The sequence below is a fragment of the Phyllostomus hastatus genome, unplaced genomic scaffold (genome assembly GCF_019186645.2).
Source record: "Phyllostomus hastatus isolate PE091 unplaced genomic scaffold, TTU_PhHast_1.1 phas_contig_86, whole genome shotgun sequence".
NCBI classification, from domain to species: Eukaryota; Metazoa; Chordata; class Mammalia; order Chiroptera; family Phyllostomidae; genus Phyllostomus; species Phyllostomus hastatus.
This window is the reverse complement of record NW_025333977.1, coordinates 60,608,747-60,627,490: the sequence shown is the minus strand read 5'-3', so window position 1 is coordinate 60,627,490 and position 18,744 is coordinate 60,608,747. Positions and strand designations below refer to the sequence as shown.

The 18,744-nt window shown below is 32.9% G+C and overlaps 1 protein-coding gene across 2 annotated transcripts in view; it reads right to left on the bottom strand.

The window, feature by feature from the left end:
- The window catches only part of CADM2 (cell adhesion molecule 2), a 1,086,998-nt gene that overhangs the window by 132,495 nt on the left and 935,759 nt on the right, over positions 1 to 18,744 (bottom strand). For both annotated transcript variants that reach the window (XM_045851253.1, XM_045851254.1), the window contains exon 7: positions 9,971 to 10,061. In XM_045851253.1, the coding sequence (XP_045707209.1) occupies positions 9,971 to 10,061 (91 nt within the window). The remainder of the gene's footprint in view (positions 1 to 9,970; positions 10,062 to 18,744) is intronic.

The following is an 18,744-nucleotide window of genomic DNA, read 5'->3' as shown; positions in this document are numbered from 1 at the left end:
TTACTCATGTGCCTTATCTATACCTAACATTTTTTTCTTTCGTAAGCATGGAATATTAATTCCTGGTTAAAAAGATTAATAAATCTCTACTAAACATCCATATCCACATCTGAGCAATATTATTAAATTAAACTTAAGATCTTAATGATATATTTAGAAATTATCATTCTTAAGAAAATATATTTCAACTTATTTGAAATTTAGTAGCTCCTGAAAATCTCAATTGACTAAGCTAGACTTTAGAACATTTTCATGGTTTTAATATTTTATTTTATTATTTTATTTTTTATTTTTACAGGAGGATTTTTTAAAAAATGCTTTTGGAGAGAGAAGAGGGAGAGAGAGAAACATTGATTGGTTGCCTCCAGTACATGCCCACCCTAACTAGGGATGGAACCTGCAACCTAGGTATTTGCCCTGACCAGGAATAGAACTGGCACACCTTTTGTTGAAATTCCTAGTGTATGGGATGATGCTCCAAACAGCAGAGCCCCTTGGCCACAGTAGAACATTTTCATGTTTTTTAAATAAAGTATTTATGAGTCTGTGACTTTATCATAATCTTTGATAAAGATTTCAGAATCTGCCACTTTATCAATCTTTGTACATTATAAGGACAATTTGATTCCATATCAAATGCATCCACAAGCATTAAAATCAATTAGGTGCCTGAAACCCATTCAGCTCAAGAGCAGGTTGTAATGACAAGGTCGTATTGTCCATATAAGGATTACTTTGCAACCCATTACTTCTACTGCTATAAAGTAGTGCTAATTAACCTTATAAAATCAAATACTTATGTTAATCCCTCTGCTTCTGCTCCATAACTTTTTTTTCTAATATTGAAACCAATAGGCTTAGAAAAGTAGAAGTAAAGTGCACATAATTTATCTCTTAGTTGGGGAATTAAATCTTCCATATAAATAATTGCTGAAGATAATTAAAATTTAAGACTTAAAAACTTGAAAGTACATTTTAATCATTTTGTCTTCAAAGGATCAAACTTTTCTGCACAAAAAAAAGAGAACATATTTAGTGGCATTGGACTGTATTTTTTGTGCTAAGATCTCTTAAGTTTGAACATACATTTTTGAATAGTGATGGTTGTAGAGAACCTGAAGTGAGTAGAACTTAACATGCTCTTTGGATGAATATCCACAAGTCCAGCTTTACCACAGTGGTGCTAAAGCAATGATTTTCAAACCTTTTGGGTGTGACCTATAGTAAAAAGCATATTTTACAATCTCATACACTACACAAATACAAACAGGAAATAAAATTTGCTCTTTCTAATGTACTGTGACATTTTCTTTTCTTTTTCTTCCTTGTATTTTCCATTTTATTTTCAGTTCTTTAAAAGGGTTTTTAAACTGATCTTCTAATTCATTAATAAGTCACAACCATCAATTTGAAAGCACTGCATTTGTAACCCACAGTGAAAGCTCCTATTACCTCTAGGTCTTTTTGCCCCTACATTGCTAAGCTATTGTATTTTTAATCTTGCTTCTTTATAATACCGTACAATGCTGATCCCTGTTATTTGTATTTTGAGCATTAGTGTTTTCAGTCAATCACAGCCAGCCATTTCAGGGACAACTGCTGGTTGTATGTCAAATAGTCATTGCTTTCTTCTGCTGCTTTAAAAATTCTTGTCTGTCTCTGTTTTTCCTTTCCTTGAAGTGTCCCAGATATTTATAGTAGTTTGAATTTGCAAAAGTTGGGCTTGAAGGCCATCATCAATCACTGACAGATTCTTCCTATTCTAATAGGAGACATTTGTAAATGATCATATTTTCTACAATTTAGGGCATTGTTTGCTATTTTTTTCATTAAACTTTGAAGTCAAGAACTTCTTTATGACTATAACTCTATATGAAAAAGTGAATCAATATACACCGTATATTTTATTTTTATTTTTTTAAGATTTTATTTATTTATTTATAGAGTGAGGGGAAGGGAAGGAGAAAGAAAGGGAGAGAAATATCAATGTGTGGTTGCCTCTTGCATTCTCACTACTAAGGACCTGGCCCACAACCCAGGCGCGTGCCTTGACTGGGAATCGAACCAGTGATGCTTTGATTCCCAGGCCTGCACTCAATCCACTGAGCTATACCAGCCATGGATAAACCATATATTTTTAAAAAACATGTAATGTAGGAAATCTCCTTTAGATTGTCTGAATAATTGGCTTTCTGGGCAAAAGAATTTTCTTGGTTTCAACAATAAATTGAAATAATACCAAGTATCTACAGTGAGTCCAATTTAATTTTATATGCCATACTTTGTTTTATCTGTGTATTTTACAAAAGTGATAATCAAAGCATTTAATGCAGGCATAATTTAATCTACTTCTCAGTAACTTGACCAGATGGATGTTAATTCTAACATTATGACGCATAATATGAAAAAAATACAAAGAGAAAAAAGCAAAGGTTATTGAATGGCACTTGTTGAACTGTTGGCTACAATTTCTTTAATCAAGGATATAGTATAGTATTTCACATGTTTAATGTTAAATGAATAGTTTTTTTTTGTTTTGTAATTTTCCTACAATTAAATTTTGATAACTTTCTTTTTGTATAAACACACATGCAATGCTTGTATATCTTTAGATATAAAGTAAAATGCTTAGATATAATCTTATAATAATATATAAATGTAAACTACAGAGTTTTTTAATATTTTATTTTTATTTATTTATAGAGAAAGGAGAATGGAGAGAGAAAGAGAGGAAGAAAAACATCAATGTATGGTTGCCTCTTGCACATCCCCTGTTGGGGACCTGGTCCACAACCCAGTCATGTACCTGGACTAGGAATTGAACCAGCCACATTTTGCTTCACAGGCCAGTGATCAATCCACTAAGCCACACCAGCCAGGGCCAGAGTTTTAATGCTATGGGCCCAAAAATGCATCTTGAAATTCTAATCATGTCTATGACAGTATCATTCCACAATGGCATATTGAGACATTTTTGTTTTAGAGTTTCCTGCTAAAGATTTACATAATCCCTCAAAATAATTAGCTTTTTGTTGCAAAACTGCTTATCTGGGAAAGTGCAAAGTGCAAAGAGAACATTTCCTCTACGGATCCATAATTGTGGTTCTGCACACCTTATGGGACTTTCACAGACATAGGAACATTAAATTGAAAATGACTGAGTGCTCAACACACCACAGATGCCCAGCCTAAATAACAACAGTAGAGATTACCCAGAGTCAGCTTCTTGTTACAAAAGCAAAACCAAATACATTCAGTCTCATATCTAAAATAAGCACTTATGTGCTTCCAGAGAGTCAATGAGTGATTAAATTTTGAAGCCATGAGATGGAAGAAAAAGACAATATGAGTCTCAGAAAAGAAACACACAAGGGAAGGAAAGCACACTGATACATATTTTTTAAAAATTATGTAAACTTCCCAATATTATACCTTTGAAAATATTTTAGAAGAAATTGACTATATTATCCTTAATTTAATTAATTGAGACAATGTCTCAATTAATCTATCTCTCTAGACATCAGATATAAGGAAAGAAAAAACACTCTAAATATCCTGTAACCTTCATTATCCAAGGACTGCCATTGCAAGAGTATCTCTAATGATAAGGGGACCTTCATTATGTTTATGCAGCCAATTGTTTTGGAAACATATTAAGCATAATATTTACTAAGAAATACTACTTTTAAAGAGTGTTTACTTTTAATTTATTGCTTATTCTATTTACTCTATATTATTTCCCACTGTATTCCATTGCATTGGCATGACATCTGCATTAGTATTGCTTTGCAGTATTAACCTACATTCTTAATCTTCTTAAAGTTATATAAAATTAAGGAATAATATAACCTGTTTTTTAAAATAAATGTATATAACAATTGAATAATTATTATATAGCTAATCACAAATCTAGGTAGAAACTAGATATGTTTAGAAACTCTTTAGACAATATTTAGATATACTAACATTAAGCTTACATAACTGGTATTTACAACTATTTGATAAATAGGCTTTATGAGAATACTCTCATTCTTGCCAACCTCATCAAGTTATTGTGAGAAATCAATATGATCGGAGAACTGAAAATACAGTAAACAAGATAACATACATTAGTACTGTCAAAATTTTAAAAGGGGGTATTATCCCAATTCTACCATTTATCAGTTGTGGGACTGGAAAAAGTCATAGAACCTATAAGACTTATCATCCTCTGATGATACCACAAAATGGAAATTATTATGAGTCTTTGTGAACCTCTTATAACAGGATAGATGTGTGGTTTAAATAAGACAATAAGCATCAATGAACTTGGAAATCTTTGTCAAAACAAGACTATACATCACAGACCGTGGATGCTCAACCACTCACGAGACATGACATTCACTTCGTTCTGGTTAAAGCCTCCCATATCTCCTGCTTTGTCTTCTCTGTCAAAACTCACTAACTGATTAGTTCCTTCATCCCAGTAGAACTGCTCTAGAGTATAGCCTTTCACACATTTGTTGTACCAAAACTCATTCTCTTCCCTTCCAATCCTCTCCAGTTGTTCTGAGAAACTTCCTACCTTAACATTATAAGGGCACTGTTCTGTGGCTCAAAATAGTCCAGTTTCCCATTTCTAGCTATATTATATTTTAGAGGGTTCATGCACCTGCCTCTCTCCTAGCAGCCCATAATTTCTATTTATCTTCAACTAAAACAGCCATGTTGGTCTATCAGTTTTGATATTACTTTAGCCTGGATTTCTTTGCTGTTCAATCATCCTTTTGAAAGTCACAAACCATCATCCTAGAATGTATTTATTCTACTTGGAACCTTCAATTTCAAAGCCATGGAAGAAATCTGAGATAATAACATAATTTTCAGAGTTGTCATAGTAGCCCAATATCAGAATGTGTATTAAATATAAAACTAAGAATTCTGAGTTTAAAACTTGGTTAAATACATGCTCATAATTCTTATAAATATAACTTATCATCATTCTCATGGTTATTATTTGTTATGAGATGACATGGGGCAGAAATGTTATATATATTATCATTAATTTTGAAAAATTGTTCATTATATTTTATTTTCTTAACCTTATACAATAAGAATACTGAATGTAGAAGAGTGAACCCTAGTGTAAACTATGGGCCCTGGGGCAATAACGGCATGTCCATGAATGATGCCGGGCCCATGGGTTCATTTCCTGTGATAGTGTACCACTGTTGCGTAGCATGTGGACAGTGGTGGAGGCTGTGCACATGTGGGAGCAGGGGAATTGGGGAACTCTGTGATTTCTACTCAGTTTCACTGAACCTGAAATGGCTCTAAAAAAGGAGGTGTATTAATTTTGAAAAATATTTTGCATGGTTATATGACTTGTCCAGGGCCATTGAGGCCAAAGATATTCACAATATTCATAATTCAAATCTAGTTTTGTATTTCTCTTGCCACTTTACCACATACTATTTATGCCTAAGAGCATGATAGGTTAGGCATTATATCTGAAGATAAACAACAAGCTGATTATTAATTAGATAGCTTTTAATAGCATAGATGGTAGGTGAGAAACAAATTTTGTAAAATTAACATCTGTTATTCTTTAGGTCAAATGATATACAATTGCTAATATTGTAGAGCAATTATTTTTCTTCAAAATTCATATTTTGTTTTGTTTTGGCATTTCACTTTGGATGATAACTTGCCTTTTTTAACTACTAGTTTGTCTTGTCATTTCTTCTGGCTGTGATTGGGTTGTATGACAATTAGAAAATAATGTATAGTTGGCAAAAAGGGACATGTAGGCTGAGGAAACTGACCTGATATAAAACTGTTCTGCTTTCATTTGAATCTCATTTTTAATCTCTATTATGCTAATTGAAAATGCATCAGTATGTTCTTACTGGATTTCTTCCTAAATTCTTAATAATTTAAAAAATGGCTGCTTAATGGCTGCTCTAAGACACCTCACTAGTTGTTATATGGTATGCAATTTGTCTTTCTAAAAATTAAAATCTTTCCTTTTGTACAGTATAGGGATCTAGGCAATTATATATACTAAATTAATGGCAAGAACACAAGAAAAAATGTGGTTACCAGTAGGTAAAATAGTAAATAAAACATAAACATTGTGCTGGATACACAGAAAAAATGAACAATACCTACAATTATTTTCTTTTATAGAATAAATGTCCAATACACACCTAATTGAATATGTCCCACTGCTTTACTAAAGTATATTTAAAAGTATTGAACATTGGACTTTGGATTAAAATGAACAGTAATTCCTTGGTTATAGAATGTGGGGTACAAACCCACACCTTTTAAGGTTATGACTTTAATGTAATATAACAGCTTTTTATTATTTTTATTATACCCCTCTCTCTTCTTCTCTAAATGAAAAATGGTCCTGTCTGAAAGCTGTCTGGGAATGCAGCCAAAGAAAGAAGAAGGTTGCAAAAACTCTGGGGACTTGAAAGCAAAGTGGTTGGCATTAGTTCGGTCTTCACTTTAAACTAAAATTAAAACAGTTGACAGACATGTACAGTAATCTCTCTTTTAAGGAAAGAATAGAATGCCTCTATAGCAATGTCAAGAGGAACAATTTGGTCCTGGCCCAAGTTATGCAGCTGTTCAGTGGGAAAACAGCAAAAAGGCTTCAGTACAAAGCAGGCAAATAAGGCAGGATTGTTCATCAAAAGTTACTGGGGCCCTCACATTTACAACAAAGAAAACGACATTAACATACAGGACTGCAAGTTACAAACATTTTCAGCACAAGTTCAGCCACACTATCTTCTGTGATTCGTACAAAAGATAGCAGTATTTTGTTCATTACCAATATGCCTAACAACCTTGGATGAATCACACATTAATCAATCATTTTGAAAGAAACAATAAATATTTGGTCATTGATTAAAGATATTATTTATGTCAGCAACAAGTTATAAGGAAACATATATCCATTATCCATTTCTGAGTCCCACTTGCTCATTAAAGGTGGATCAGGTAAACGGAAGGGTAATAGAAATTAAGGGTTTTGGGATCCAATCAACTGAGCCAGTGTTGCTTGTCAGTGACTCCAAAATAACAAAATGGGAATCAAGTATAATTGCTCCAAAGTAATGGAGCAGAAATTTGGTAGTAAAATAGGAAACTCAGACCTACCCATTTGCTATTGTGATATCACATGCTTCATTTCTATTCCCACACTTTTCAGGCTTTTTGATCCTATATTAAAATATGAATAGTCTTTATTACTTTTTTATTTTATAGCTTCTGTTTGACATAAATTCCTTTCCTTCTTTCTCTTCTATTTTTCCTGATTCATTTTCTGAAATGGGCAATCCTCCCATTACCTTTGCTTCCTCACCATCTACTATTTCCCTGATTAATCCATTTCAATTTGCCTTCTGTTCTCTCTGCCCTGGTGAGACTGTTTTCTTTATGAGCAGTAAAATTTCCTTTTGGGAAAATTCAATGATTTCTTTTTAGTCTTCTCTTGTTTTTTTTTTTTTTTTTTTTGTCCCATCTGCCTCATCTAGCACTGTTGAAGATATAATATAAATTAAAGAGAAGCTAGAAATTAGACTGTCTTGAAAGGAGTTAATGCCTACATTTATTGGACATGATTGGTACTTTGAAACTGTAGAAGAGTAGACTTCAAGATGATTAGGAAGGGCATAAGAAAACCAATGTTCTAAAGGCAGTAAGGAATGTTAGCTATACCTTTAATGCTAATGGCCTGGCAGTCTACAAGGGAAGCTAATGTTAGAAACGAAGATGGGAATGAGAAGACAATATAAGAAAATAATATACATTTACTTGTGTACCACATTGGGACCTATAAGGGTAAAGAAAGAACATAATGACTGCACTGATTAGAGGTTTTCTATATGCTGTAAACTCATGCTAGAAATAGTCAGTCTGGTAGGAATTTGGCAAGTTTTGAGTAACAGAATAAATATAGAAGAAAGTCTGATAAAAGAGCATGAATGGCAAGAGTAAGGCATGTCTTGAGACTGGATAGTTCTTCACCTTCAAGCTTCTGAGGGTTCAACTTCAGGGCTGAAAATCATTGTAGGACCCATCTTAGTTTTTCGAAAGTTACTTTCTAACATAACTGGCACTTTATAGTTGCAATAGAGATAGTATAAAATAGCTTAAAGAATGTAAACTTTGGGTGGATAAGGTACATATACTTGGAAACAAAACTATGGAGGGAAAGTAAAAGCCCAAATCCTTTGCTATGTATGCCTTGATCCCAATTATGTTACTTTGTGTATTCTTATGCTGAACCCTGAGGTTTTATGGGAGAACAGAAATGAACAAATAAGACAGAAGGATAAAGAGAGAGAAGGAAGAGAAACAGAAAGAGTTGGAAAGTAATAAGCATAAGGAATAGGAATGAAGATGGAAAAGAAAGTGGATAGTTTCTGGTGTTAGGTACACAGAATCAGGAGTAAATAAATTTGGATTTAGGTATGTCTAAAGCTGGCTAGACTCTGCTATACTTCTTTCCCTATTTAAGGTATTGAACTTGAAGCCAAAGCTCTTGTTAAAATTTTAATACTAACATGCACTGTCACATTTTGATAGCATATTGCAGTTGAAAAATGTTTTCTATAAGCAATTTAATTTTATCAGATGGTAGGAATTATTAAAGTGAATTGTGAAGGATATATGCAGAAAGGCTACTAAGATAAAATATTTTTAATGTTTAAAATGCTTAAATGTTTCTTAAAAGATAAATTAATACATTAATTCACAATTGCTCTTTAAATCTGCATATTTATATCTCTAGGAAATAATTACTGAAAGAAAACAGTTTTAAAATACCAAAACTATGATAAGGAAGTGTAAATATGTTTAGTGTTAAAAAGTACAATGCTATGCAATTGAAGAAGTTAACATTTTAAACTTCTGTCTTAAAACTTTTAGAAAAATTTCTCATAGAATAACATGAAATCTACACTTAAATAACAAATATTTTTAAAAACAATTTTTTAATAATTTGACTTGACTTGGTATTTCAGGATTCATAGGATATATTCCAGCAGTGAAATTGTTGGGTCAAAAGGCAGATCCATTTTTAATTTTTTGAGGATACTCCATACTGTTTTCCATGGTGGCTGCACCAATCTGCATTTCCAGTTATATACAGAGAAGAATTAAACCTTAGTTCTTAAAATTTAAATGAAAATGCAAGTCAATTGGAAAATTTTTTTTAAATCAATCAATTTATGCTAGACCTAGAGTGTTACTACATTAGAATGTTCAAATGGCTCTCAAATAATATTTGAATAATCTATATTTGGATAATCCATATTGATTTGGGTTTTGTATAAAAAGTAAATTTTCTATGAGTTTGCAGTTTATAAACATGAATGTGAAAAAGTATAATTCTAAAGTTGAAGTAATGTTAGGACTAATGTATTCTAATAATGAAATACAATTGAAAATGTTGGGCTTGTGACACTTTTCATTTACATTCCCTCCAAGCAAATGACATTCACAAATTATATTTTGTGAGAGCTATCACATAAGAAATATAGAGTTGATTTCCCCTATTAAGAAGACTGCTTCCTCATCTAACTTTAAAACTTGGGCACATTTTGAATACGCTTCAATATTTTCAAAGCTTTTCATGGAATAGTAAGTTCAATAATGTCTAACTTTTATCAATCTGATGACATAAACAGGGACTGATTAAGCTTATACTCCTTTTCAGGTTGAAATATCTTACTGAGAAAAAAAAATCACAGCTGGATACCGTCCCAGAAACTTCACTAGATGACAAAGAAAAAGACCAATCTTCTACAGACACTTAATGAAGACATGGTTCAGGGGTTTTTCTGTTCTAGAGATCATTTTGCCCACCAAGCCAAGACAAAAGCAGTGTTTTTCTGCAGTTAAAGCCTGTAATCAATGCAGGATAGAAGAAAAAAAAGAAAAAAAAACCTTCATTGCTCATTAAATCACTTACAGTGGTTTTCCCTTGGATTCACAAGTCAGAATTAAAGGCTGTCCTTCTTGTGGAAAAGGAGTGGATGGTATAATCTTAACTGATGGTGTATCTAGAAAAAAAGTGAAAAGAGCATTAAACACATATGACACTATACATTTAGTAACTGTACATCACACTGTGTGTTCATGCTCTTTTTAATAATTGTGTACATACAAAAGGGACTTTTTAGATTTGGTGAAACAAAAGTATGTAATTTTAAGAAGCTACTATCCTGTCCATGGAAAGCTAACAGAAGTATCTGAATATTTGATGAGCACCACTGTTGTATTTTTTCTGAAATCTGAATTTAAAAGTGAAATTGCAAAAAAAAATGTGTTCAGATGAATATCCAGCACTTCATACAATTGTTTCCTCAACTATTTATAGACAGCTATGAATACTATTACTGTGGACTGAATGCATTTTTGTACATTTGAATAACAACACTTTCATTGTTGCAGGAATACCTGAAGCTTATAATAAGGTATCCACAAAAAACTCAAGAGCAACTACTATCTCAGAGCATTATGCAAAATCTTTTTGAAAAATGCAATAACACAGTAATTGGTACATGCTGCTTGCTCTAAAGTAGTTAGGAAGACATTCAAAATAGTTATTTAGAATATTGCTAAAAGTTAACTTTTTGTTATACATGTTACAACATAATTGTTAATTATTTCCATTTAGTAATAAAATTACCCTTAGTGGAAAAAGATTCAAGAATACTTTAAGACATTTATATTTATAACTTTATGCTATGTAATATTATTTAATAAACATAAAGATACATATTTCATGCAGAAATGGAAAATAAGCTAAAGAAAGGGGATACCATAAACCATATCATTTCTTCATGAGACTTTGCTAAGTCCTGGCATCATGTATCCCACAGTCAACATAGAATTGCCTTCTCCTCTTATCTCCATTACAAACAACATAGTCTCTGATCTATCAGCATAGTGCTGACTATCAGCATTCCTGATAGTCAAAGTTAGTCGCATCCTTCCCTTAGTTGTGATGGAAGAATGGAAATATCCTGGGGTTATAAACACACTCTAACTTTGAAGCCAATTAAATAAATATCAATCAACTGTTTAATTTTTATTTCTTTTTATTTTTAAAATGTTATTTAGTTATAGAAAGAGGGCAAGAGAGGGAGAAAGAGAAGGAGAGAAACATTAATGTGTGGTTGCCTCTCACGTGCTGTCCATTGGGGACCCAGCCACAACCCAGGCAAGTGTCCTGACTGGGAATCAAACTGGTGATCTTCTGGTTTGCAGGCTGGTGCTCAACACACTGAGTCACATCAACCAGGGCTAATTTTTAGGTTAGACTCTTATTTCAGAAAAATATTTAGACTTGTCACATATAGAAATATAAAACTTATAAACTATTTATTCTTTTTAAACTAATTCTTTCCCAATCATTTTAACAAGAAAATACATTTAAGGTAATCAACAATATTATCCAGGTTACAAACAGGCATTCCATATATATCATAGTAAATAATTTCAGTATAAGATTACCCAGGAAGAAAAAAAAAATTTGAAGAAATATGACATATACTCATCATATTTTAATTAGTAGAAAAAAATAAAAGATTTAAATACACCACTATAATTTCTATTATTATCACAGTTAATGACTAGACTTCTCATATAATTTTGTCTTCAAAGCAGAACATTTTTTAAAGTGAAGAGAAAATATTTCTTTAAAGATTTTATTTATTTATTTTTAGAGAGGGAAGAGAGGGAGAAAGAGAGAGAGAGAGAGAGAGAGAGAGAGATACATCAATGTGCGGTTGCTGGGGGCACATTGGGAATCGAACCTGCAACACTTTGATTCACCGCCTGCGCTCAATCCACTGAGCTACACCAGCCAGGGCTTGAGAAAATATTAACAATTATTCAGGGAAACAGCTGTGAGCAAGAACAACTCTGGGCAAACTGAGGTCTATGATTTTTTGAAATTTGACTATGTATATGCATAACAAAATTTTATTTTCTTCTGACAATATAAAAGAAAGCTTTATTTCCAGAAAAAAAGTAGCAAAAGAGAGATCACAAAAGTATGATTTTGGGAAAGAAAATCGTGTTAATTTAGGTGTCTGTGATGGGTAATTTTATGTGTCAACTTGAATGCATCATGGGACACCCAGATATGCAGCCAAACTTTACTACAAGTATTTCTGTAATAGCATTCTGAAGCAGATGAATGCTTATTAATGTTTCATTTTTAAATACAGTTTATTTTAATACTATTTTGTATTAGTTTTATGTTTATAGCATCGTGGTTAGATGGTCATATACTTAACAAATTGCTCTCCCCAATATTTCCAGTACCCACCTGCCTCCGTACATAGTTATTGCAATGTTGTTGACTGTGTTTCCTGTGCTGTACTTTACATCCCCATGACTATTTTGTAACCGCCAATTTGTACAGCTTAATCTAGAGAAGATTAATATTTAAATTGGTAGACTTAAAAAGCTGTTTGCTGGAAATAAAGTGGGTGGCTCTCAAATAACCCGTTGAAGGTTTGACTAGAACAAAAAAGCTGACCCTCGCCCAACTCTTTCTATAAATTAAAATGTTGACTGTTTTTGAGCCTTTAGACTTGAACTGAACATCCTGGGTCTTGAGCCTGCTGGACTTCAGGCTGAAATGACATCAGTTCTGACTCTCAAGTTTTGGACTCAGAATAAAAATAAAGAATTGGTTTTTCTTGTCTTTTGCATGCTGACTCAGATTGAAGATTCAGAGACTTGCCAGACTCCATAATTGTGTGAGCCATATGCTTAGTGTGTGTGTATATATGTGTGTGTCCATCCCCACTATTAATTCTGTTTCTCTGGAGAACACTAATACAGGATCCTAACAGACAGAAATTGGAACATGTTTTTTTTTGTTGTTGTTGTTTTTTGTTTTTTATGAGGAGTGAGCTCAGAAAGCACTGAGAAATGAGGGAGAAAGGGAAGGAAGAAAATTAAAAAAAAAACAAAACTGTGTTATTGAGCCGATTACACCAGAGATGACTGGGGTTAAATTCTGCTGTCAACTCTGAGAAACAATGTAGGGCATGAATCAGAGTTATGTTCCTTGATGGGCACAGGAGTATTTAGGAAATACAGGTCTGCCCAGAAGATATCCAGGCATACAATATGAAAAATAGCACATGTAGGGAAAAAAATACAAGATATAACAAACATTGTACATGGGACAATAATGCCTCAGTCCCCTTCAAAGTAGGCACCTTGGGACCTCACACAGTTCTCCCAGTCACCATCAGCTGCCCCATTTTATTTTCCTGAATCTCATCAATGGTTGAAATCTCTTCCCTTTCAAAGGTGATTTTAGTTTTGGGAAAAGCCAATAGTTGCAGGGCAACACATCTGGGCCATAGGGAGACTGAATCACCTGGATGACTGATGTTTTGCCAAAACTTCATGGAACATGGGCCATGAGTAGATATTTTGTCGTGATGAAGCTGCCAATCATCAGTTGCCCTTAGCTATGGCTTTCTGAATCATCCAAATAGTTTCCATGGAGGAATGGAAAATTTGATGCACATTCATTGCTGTATTTGCTCAGTCATTTTGAGTGCGACAGCCACACAGTACACATGCTCACTCAACAGTGTCTACTGTTCCACACTGACTAGTACAGTGAAGTCATCATTGTTCACAAATGTGCATTCCAGTCCACTCTCCTTGGCTGCTAGGTTATATCGTGTTGTGTAAACCACTCCCATTATAATAACAATGGCTGGACTTTTCCCAGACCTTGTTTTTACCAATTCTTATTAGTTCTTGGTGAGAATTGCTCTGGAGGGAGGAGGGAATGTTATCTCCCTGGCACTCCTGGTCTATTTAATGCAAAGGAATGGTGTGTGTCAAAGGAGTATGGATAAGAAAGTATCTGTTTCAATTATGTAAAATATACAGTGGCAGGTAGCTATTTGAAGAGAGGAAAACAGAATATGGTCTGATTTCTCCTAGCACTGCACTTTTTAGATTAAATAGTTTATAAGATAGGTAACAACTTGTGTAACAAATAGTTACTGAAGCATGATTCACCATTCTCTTCATATTCAAAATAAGTTATAACTACATGCCAAAGCAGATAATACGCTTAACATGTATTTCTACCAAACATTTATGAAGACCACCAAATAATCACCAAGTTACCAAAATCAAGGGATATAATACAAACTCTTATTTCACATCAGAATGTTGATGTGAAATAAAATATTGATTAGACGCAAATATTCCTAAGAATTATCCCTAGGTTATATTATTCTCCATCACTGACCCCCACATTTCTGACTCAATTCTTACATCTCTAATTACTTTTTCCCAGATTCAGTTCAGTTATCTTCTTATGTTTAATATTTAGATATTGAGATCACCAATAATGTGATTCACAATCTGTTCTCACATAATTTTCTCTAGGACCTTTCAGCAATATGCATCTTTTCAGTTTCTCTGTCCTCACCAATCACTCTCAGATTTATATCCCACGGCAGTTCTGTGCCACAACCTACACTTACGTGTGTGCAGTACTTATTTGGTATATCCACTGGAATGTCTAAAAGACATGGCACATTTGATATGTCCAAAATGAACTCAAAATCTCCAGCCCTCCTTCAATATGTTCCTCTTCCAGCAATCTCTGTTCTACACACACCACCAGTCTCCATCCACTACATACAGGACACACATCTTGTTCTTTCATCTTTTCTAAATCAATCAAGTAATCACATCTGGTTGATCTACCTCCTAAATAATTTTCAAATCTCATTTATCTTTTTATAGTTCCACAATCACTTCTTTCATCTGCTTTGCCATAATAGTGATCTCCCTTGTACCAATTTTCCACTCCTCTAATGCTTCTAGAACTAAAGAAAATTGTGTTCAGAAAACATAAATGAGATCACATCATTTTTCTGGTTAAAATATTGCATGGTTAATCTTTGCTTTTAGGATTCCAAGAAAAATCTTTAGCTACCCTTGCTAACAACCATTTATTACTCAAAAATTTGGTCAGATACCTCTGCCACATGTTCTGCTTTTCACCTTGTGTAATTTTTAAAAAGTCACTGCTGTATGCTCCGTGTCTGTCAGTGCTTTATACAAAATCCATGCTTAACAAATTATTAAATAAATGACACAATTTTATGTATCTTATTATCAGTTTGATACATTAATTATGAAATATTAGAAAAAATAATTGAAATTTGTTGGTGCCTGGTATATGTAAAATAAATATTTTAACCTTAAATATTCATATCACAAACCTTAGGCTAACTTTTACTCTAAGCTTGTTTTTATTTTTTAAATACCACTGCATTGACCTTTGTTTATTCTTTTAATATTTTTTACTGTTGTTCAAGTACAGTTGTCTCCATTTTCCCACCACCTCTTCCCCCCCTACCCACCTCCACCTCCCAACCTCAAACTTCATGTATTCTTTACATGTTCCTTGATGACCCTTACCCTTTATGTTAATTAAATAGCAATTACTGACTTTCCTCCTTGTACACATTTTCTGTATTCGATATCATTAGGTAACACCTTTTCAGGATTAAGAAATAGAAAACTGTTTTTTAATTAAAATACTATGTGCTAATTTTCTCACCTGATTTTGGCAGGGAAAAAACTCAATTTATGAAGGAATTTATTTGAAAATTCACCCAAAATTCTATTTCCATGATATATGAGCATTCCTCTTTAAATATATCATGTTAAAAACATCCTCAAAATTGCATTTTTAACCACATCAAACACTACAATGACATGGTTTTACCCCAAATCTGATTCCATCTCAAGTATATATATTTTTAGTAACAGGAAATAATTTGGTCTATAACAGGTTTTTACTTAACACTACAGATCTGTCATTATTACTGCTATTTTAATTTCATCACTCATATTAGTATATTCATAAGGGAGTTGATCAAGTACTCCCTTAGGTTAAAATTAAGGTAGAGTTAATTTAGTGAAATATGAATGACATTCTAAAAATAACACCTTTAAATTGGTATAGAACTTTTAAACTCAAGTGTCTCAGGTGAAAAAAAAGACAAAACAAAAATTGTAACCACATAAAAAAGGGTTAATTTTAACTTTATAACTTTCAGAATTTCACCAAAATATTTATTATTTTAATAATTGAATGCCTTATGTAAATATTTTGTCTTATATATATGACAGTTATATATATATATATATATATATATATATATATATATATATAACTGGAGAATCAGGAATGGCACAATGCACAAGAGATAATAAGATAATTTTATAAAATAATCTTAAATTTCTACATATATTATGCTATTAATCTTTTTACTCATGAAGACTTCAGTCTGAATGAGAATGTAAATAATGCAAAATTAAAATGTAAATAAACCTTTTATTATATGTATATGTTATGCCAAATTATCTATTAAAATATAAAAAGTACTTTTCCCATCTATATTTATTTGTAAATTTTATTTGGCTGTAGTATTTCCATTTCAAATACAGCCAAATCTCAGTTTCCAAATGTCTCCTGTGTTGAACAACTAGGTTCTCAGCCAAGCTGTTCATGGAAAATACATCTCGATTGTCCAACAAAACCCAGTTTCTCGCCCTGACAGACCTCTCGCACTGACACCTGTTTGATCAGTCACACATCTCTCAGGCACCGCTCAGTTTTTGAACGGGCGTCCAGAACAAATTAAGTTTGAGAACCCAGGTTCCACTATATATTTCAAAGTATTGAAATTATTTTTTGAACAAAACACATTTTTTTATTTAAAAGTTGCTTTATCCACCACACTTTGAGCATTCAAGATCCGGGATCTTAATCTATTGAACTATATGTCTCCAGAGCCTAATACAATGCCTTCTATAATGTAAGAGTTCTTTAAATTTTGGAAGAATAAATGAATGAGCTACTTTCTATTTCTCTCAGAATGAAGCAAATGAGGAAGTTTTGCAAAAGCTCATAAAGATATATACACTTATCTACAAATACTATTTTAGTTCTTCTTCAGAATTCATCTTTAATAAAAACATGAAAACACACCTTTTTCTTAAATATTATTTTTACTTCTGAAAAATTTAGAAAGAAACAGCCCTAGCTGGTGTGGTTCAGTGGATTGAGTGTGGGCCTGTGAACCAAAGGGTTGTTGGTTCACTTCCCAAACAGGGCATATACCTGGGTTGCAGGCCAGGTCTGCAGTAGAAGGCGCAGGAGACACCTGCAACAACACATTAATGTTTCTCTCCCTCTCTCCCTCCTTTCCCTTCTTTCTAAAATAAATAAAGTTTTTAAAAAAAGAAAATAAATGAAACAAAATTACTATCAAAAGATATATTAATAGACAAATGTTCTTTTCTTATTCAAAAATTTAAAAGCTTTATTAACATAGGAAATAAGGGCATCTCTTGTTCTACTTCAATGATTCAGGATTTGAAACAAAGTACAGATATCTAGTAGGGTGGATTTTCTATATCCTTAACAATGATTTCAGAAAAGAGAAAAGACCTGTGGTGAAGCTACTATTAAATCATCTCATGGACAATCTTGAAAGTACAAGCTATTATAGCATTTAGTGTCAATGGTTCAACAACAACATTATTTATCTATCACTAGGGGTTTTTCAGGTTAATAAAAGAAGTTAAAAGTCAAATGTTTTACCAAACAAAAAGCCCTTACCCCTTCATAATAATAACAAAATATAACAAATTTAATTCTCCCTGGCTGGCGTAGCTCAGTGGATTGAGCGCGGGCTGGGAACCAAAGTGTCCCAGGTTCGATTCCCAGCCAGAGTACATGCCTGGGTTGCAGGCCATAACCCCCAGCAACTGCACATTGATGTTTCTCTCTCTCTCTCTATCTCCCTCCTTTCCTTCTCTAAAAATAAATAAATAAAATTAAAAAAGAAAAGAATCAACATCCAATCATTAAAAAAAATTTAATTCTATAAATATTGATATAATTCCTAAAACATTCAAAGTACGGTATTATTACTCATTTATATTTATTGTTTTACTAGAATTGCAACATTGTAAGACGGTAACATTATACATTGTAACATGCACACTGCAACAACTGAAGTTCAGGTGTTTTCATAAGTGGTATTACTCATTGCTTCTTGTATGCTTAGAAAAGCTAGCTCCTCAGAGCAGAAATGGTCTCAATATTATTCACTGGTTTATCCTGAGTCTTTGAATAACTCCTGGACCTGAATTAAATATTTCTTGAATAAATTCATGAGTAATGACTTTTGTAATTTTTCCAACTACTCATCAGGAACACTAGTGCATTATAAAATTAAAACTGTCATAGCTATCTTCTAAGAATAGTAAACAGTGGTCAAGTACTTGGTAAATAATAGAAAATACTATGAATGCTCTATATGCATTGGTTCAGTGAATACTTTAGACAGCACACAGGGAAAGTCTATCATTGACCTCTCATAGAGACCATGAAACCAAGACCCAGAGAAGTAACTTATGCCAGCTACACAATCATAAATCATCCCAGGCAGTTGCACCTTCTCTTTCCCTTCTTAATTACCTTCAATATTTTGGTGTTTCCTTTTCTTTCTTAGATTTCCCTAGGGATTGGTGTTTTGTGTTGTATGTTGTGTCCTCTATTGTACTTCAAAATCAACTCTTTCTCCATCTGGATGCATTGGCACCTGGCCCAAGATTTGTGTTAGGTTCTATATGATCTGGACCTTGTAAAACCTACCTGGCAAT